Below are 5,049 nucleotides of genomic sequence, written 5' to 3' on the forward strand. Positions count from 1 at the left end.
TTGCTCGATGGATAGAAACCGAAGGGTACATCTTCTAGAAGTTATGTGCATGTCAGAGAATGAAATATGAACCAACCCCTCCCACCGCTGACTGGGCAAGCCATAAAGGTTACGTGGAAAGTACCAGAAACTACATTATACAATTCTCAACTTGTAGCACTTTGGATAATACTAAATCCTTAGAATAAACAATACCATCGCAAGACATGAACCCAGGTTTGGTTTGGTGGAACAAACCTAGAAACTCATAGCCTCTGCGCCGAATGTGTAAAAAAAAAAGAAGCACCACGTAATGGACCACTACAAACTATGATCATTGTGCTCATTAAACTTACTGCTCTACAGCTGTTGAGTTCCCACATCATCCCACCAACCAACTTTCATTATTCAAACACATCCCAAGCTTCCACAAGTATAAATTGGATGAGGGAACCAATTTGTCTACTCATCATTTGTGTCTTACATACTATTACATTAATCACAAGCTCTACAATGGTTGTTTTGTCTCATGTTATGACAATGGTTGGGTTTGCCCTAGCCTTCCTAATCTCTGTGCCTTCCATGGTTGCCCATGCTGGGAACCTGTACCAAGATGTTGATGTCACTTGGGGAGATGGCAGAGGTAAGATTCTGAACAATGGTCAGCTTCTTACTCTGTCCCTTGACTCTGCCTCTGGCTCTGGCTTTCAGTCCAAGAACCAGTTTCTCTATGGGAAGATTGACATGCAAATCAAACTTGTCCCTGGAAATTCCGCTGGCACAGTCACCGCTTATTACGTCAGTTTCGTTAACCAATCTTATTTATCTGCTTCAATAATCCAAAATAATACACAACATGCGCGTTCATGTACCTAATTCTAACTTTTCTGATGCATGATGCAGTTGCGTTCAGAAGGGTCATCTTGGGATGAGATAGATTTTGAGTTCCTGGGAAATCTGAGCGGTGATCCCTACATAGTTCATACTAATGTGTACACACAAGGCAAGGGTAACAGAGAGCAGCAATTCTATCTCTGGTTTGACCCAACTGCGGATTTTCACACCTATTCCTTTCTCTGGAATCCTGCACACGTTGTGTAAGTTCGTAAAATCTAAAACATGCATGCTAGAATTAATATAAACCTTGCATGGAAATTGAACATTATGTATTGAACTCAATTCATGGATTCTTTTGCACTTTTCAGATTCTATGTTGATGGTAGACCAATTAGGGAGTTCAAGAACTTGGAGGGTGCGGGTGTTGAATACCCAAAGAAGCAACCAATGAGGTTATATTCAAGTCTGTGGAACGCTGATAATTGGGCAACAAGAGGAGGGCTTGTGAAGACCGATTGGAGCCAAGCACCATTCACTGCATCATTCAGGAACTTGAGAGTGAATGGATGCGTTTGGTCCAATGGGGCTTCTTCATGCAACTCTGTTTCTTCTGATAAAACTTGGCTTTCTCAACAGCTTGATGCCACAAACCAGAAGATGCTAAAATGGGTGCAGAAGAATTACATGATTTACAATTACTGCACAGACATAAAACGATTCCCTCAGGGTCTCCCTCTGGAATGCACAGTTCGCACCAAGTCATCATAAGAAGAATACAATTCATCACTATTCATCACTGCTCTTGTATATGTGTGTGCATTCTTTTTTGTTTTTCCCACTATACGACATATCGTGTCTGTGTCATTCTTTCTGCAATTAATTTGAACTCAGAGGACGTGCTATGTAATCATTTTTATTAAAATAGAATAAATAAATAAAGTGGGTGTTTATTTTTAGCAATAAAAGCATTTTGGGACATTATAGCCCCGAACATGGACACATCTTTTTCTGGGAGTTTTAAACTGTGATTGGCTACATTACAAACCTCTCTGCTGGATCAAAACTTAGACCACCTGAACCAACACTCGTCTTACTTTTAGTGTTAGTGAATCATAATTATAAACACTTGTGTTTTTTTTTTTTATAAATACATGAGTTCTCTTTCGGAGGTTAATTAGATTCCAAATATTCTGTAGAAGACTACTTTTAAATTATATTTATCAAATAAAATTATAAATGTTGGAATTGATCGATAACTAACTTTTGAAATACATCAGAGAAAGTTTGTTTTGTAATTGTAAAGACATTGGTATAATAACGCATTTATTATTGTTTTCATAAATATGATTATAGAAAATGTGCTTATTTCCCAACAATAATACAAACTGTAGTAGTTTAATAGTTGAACATTGGCAACAGTTTTTATATAAATAACAACCTTATTCTACTTCCACACCAAACCTAGAGTGTCTAAAAATGGGACAATATGTTAAAAGTTACCTTTTGAAACATTTTTACTACTTCAAGAAAGCTAATATGAGAAGGAAAATCTGTTGCGTCAAGAAATAAAATATAGATAACCTTCGTGAATATCGGAAAAAATTCCAGAAATATTTTTATGTTCAATTTCAGTTTCATATTCTCCCTTAGTATAAAAGCTAAGACTAGTAATATTGTGTTAAGATTACTCTGTAGGTAATTGATCTCAAGTTGATAGTGTTGTTGTAAGTTACTAAAAGAACTACTTAACGTGTATTGTTGTTAATGAATATTATTCAATTAAAAGGATTGGAAGTACTTTTCTAAGTTATAAAAGCGAACCAGTATAAACATTTTTTATGATAATTCTCACTTTTTCTTCTTTGCGTGTTTACATTTTTCGTATTGAAAGCAAAGTTTTTGGAAATTATGAGTTTTTAAGAAAAGTTTTTGAATAAATACACATAATTCTCTGATCATGATACTATGTTTAGGTTTTCCAGTTATAATATTTAGAATTCAGAAAAACTGCTTACGATAAAAGGTGATATTTTATATGTTTTGGCTGATCTGTTTGGTTATTCTTGAAAAGAAAAATCTCTTTTTTTGCAACTTTAGTTCTAATAATACAATTATAGTTATAATACTTAGAATTGAGTGAATTTACTTATTTACAGCTTTAGTTCTAATAATAGAGTTATAGTTATAATATTTAAAATTGAGTGAATTTGTTTAGGATGAAAGGTGTTTTTCCGTATGAAGGCTTATCTGTTTTGTTAGTTTTGATTTTTTTTTCTCTTTTTTCCAACTGTAGTTTTCACAAGTCCAAATGAGTTGAGTATGTTTATTTGTTGATTATGTTTAAGTATCATTTAAGTCTTAGTGTTAACATAAATTTTATTATGGTTTCTATTTATATTGGTGAGAAGGACCTCACTCAGTACTAATATCGTCGTCTTTTTACATGTCACATACAATTTTGCGATTTTATTTTTCTTTTATTTAATTATTTAACTCTTTTTTTTTGTTTTTTAAAGTTTTTTTCATGTATCAAATATTGTAGTGCTAATAGCTAGTAAAGGTTAAAAATTTAACCAGTACTTATCAGTTAATATCATGTTACACTTTCATTAAATTCTTGTCGATCGGAAGGAATTTGAAATAAGAAACTGAATTTTAACTATTGATCCATGAGAGTTAAATAAGAAAAGGTTAAATAACTGAAAGAGATCAGAATCACATATAAGATAAAATTTAAAGAATAAAAAGAAAAATAACTCAACAATAATATGACATTTATATTTTCATGTAAGTGCTTATACTACATTAATTATTATTTGTGTGAAATAAACACACAGGATGAGAAAGAAAATGCTTTTATAAATATACTCCTCTCTCCTTTTTTTTTTCAAACTATATAAATTCATTTCTTATTTAAAGTTAAATTTTACTTTATAAATAAATTCTAGTTGTATCCTAATAAACTATATTAACATAGAACTATTAAATAAATAAATATAGTTAACTTTGGAATTTAAATAAATTAAATCATTAAGCCAATGATTTTCCCATTGTAAAATAAAGTGGAATGTATCTTAGAATCGAGTTTAGAATTTGTTGTTATTTAAACAATACTATTTTAGATAACTCATTCCATTAACTTATATTAAATGCAATTAAAAAAGAGAGCTTATATTAAGGAAGAAATTATTTTATAATAAAATATCTGGAATCGATTATTACGTAAAAAAACTGACTAATAAAATTAAATAAACTTAAAGAAATCGTAATAAATGATTCCGATAATTTCATACTTTCAATGGGCCAGTTTATATCGAGGAGAGCTTAAGTGTACTGGGCCTGAGTATTTTATTAAAATTTACATTGATTTAATTAAAAGAATTGTTATCCACACCTTCAGTTTTATTAATATCTTCTTCTTTTTTTCTAAAAATGTCTCTTGTAATGAATCTTTTCTTTTTTTCTAAAAATGTCTCTTTTCTTTAGAAAGTACTGTTTAATGTGGATTAAAAATTTAATATTTTATAAATATCTAGCGATGTTGAAATTTCAACCGAATACGAAAATAACTTTGAAAGTGTTAAAATTTAAAATTTTTAAATAGATTAAATACGTTTTTAGTTATTAACTTTTAACAATAAATTAGAATTTGTCTTTAAATTTTGATAAAATTTGATCCTAAAATTTAAAAATAAATAAATATAACTTTCATAATTTAACTGTGTTATTTTTTCTAGATGTTAAATGTGTTTCGTTTAAGTTGTTTATATAATTTTTACAAATTATAACTTAAATATAAGTCTAAAATACTATTTAACAAATCTAAACAAATTAAAATCATTAGCTTAATAAAATTATATTTATTTATTTTAAAGTTTGAGATAAAAATATATTAAAATTTATGATAAAAATGAATTTTAATTTTTTATTCAAATTTAAAGACTAAAAAAGATATTTAATTTCTTAAAAATATTTTATGAAAGTTCATTTTCAAAAAAAAAAATGGACAGAAGTGTTGCATTATTTAAGATGATTCATAATTGTGATGTCGTAATCACAAATTGGGGTTTGGATGAATTTTTTACAATTTTTTTAAAATTTAAATACATTAAATCTGAATGGCTTTTAAATTTTAAAATATTTTATTTTTTATACAAAAATTGATTTTTTTAAATTTTATTTTTTATTTAAACAACATATTTTAATCATTACTAAATATAAAAGATACCAAAT

The 5,049-nt window shown here is 29.0% G+C and overlaps 1 protein-coding gene across 1 annotated transcript; it reads left to right on the forward strand.

Moving 5' to 3' along the window:
• The first annotated feature begins 429 nt into the window (after nucleotides 1-429).
• Nucleotides 430-1,776, forward strand: LOC114176427 (probable xyloglucan endotransglucosylase/hydrolase protein 23). Its single transcript, XM_028061469.1, has 3 exons — nucleotides 430-777; nucleotides 883-1,076; nucleotides 1,185-1,776. Exons 1-3 carry the CDS (start codon nucleotides 493-495, stop codon nucleotides 1,582-1,584), a joined length of 879 nt encoding a protein of 292 aa, XP_027917270.1. The 5' UTR covers nucleotides 430-492; the 3' UTR covers nucleotides 1,585-1,776.
• Nucleotides 1,777-5,049: the final 3,273 nt, after the last annotated feature.

Source organism: Vigna unguiculata, chromosome 3 (genome assembly GCF_004118075.2).
Source record: "Vigna unguiculata cultivar IT97K-499-35 chromosome 3, ASM411807v1, whole genome shotgun sequence".
NCBI lineage: Eukaryota > Viridiplantae > Streptophyta > Magnoliopsida > Fabales > Fabaceae > Vigna > Vigna unguiculata.

What these genes read in the sequence shown, in the direction of transcription:
- LOC114176427 (XM_028061469.1), top strand. Translation starts at nt 493, where the DNA reads ATGGTTGTTTTGTCTCATGTTATGACAATGGTTGGGTTTGCCCTAGCC. An exon ending in GCACAGTCACCGCTTATTAC is followed by an intron (nt 778 to 882) that starts GTCAGTTTCGTT and finishes TGCATGATGCAG; the next exon opens with TTGCGTTCAGAAGGGTCATC. An exon ending in TGGAATCCTGCACACGTTGT is followed by an intron (nt 1,077 to 1,184) that starts GTAAGTTCGTAA and finishes TGCACTTTTCAG; the next exon opens with ATTCTATGTTGATGGTAGAC.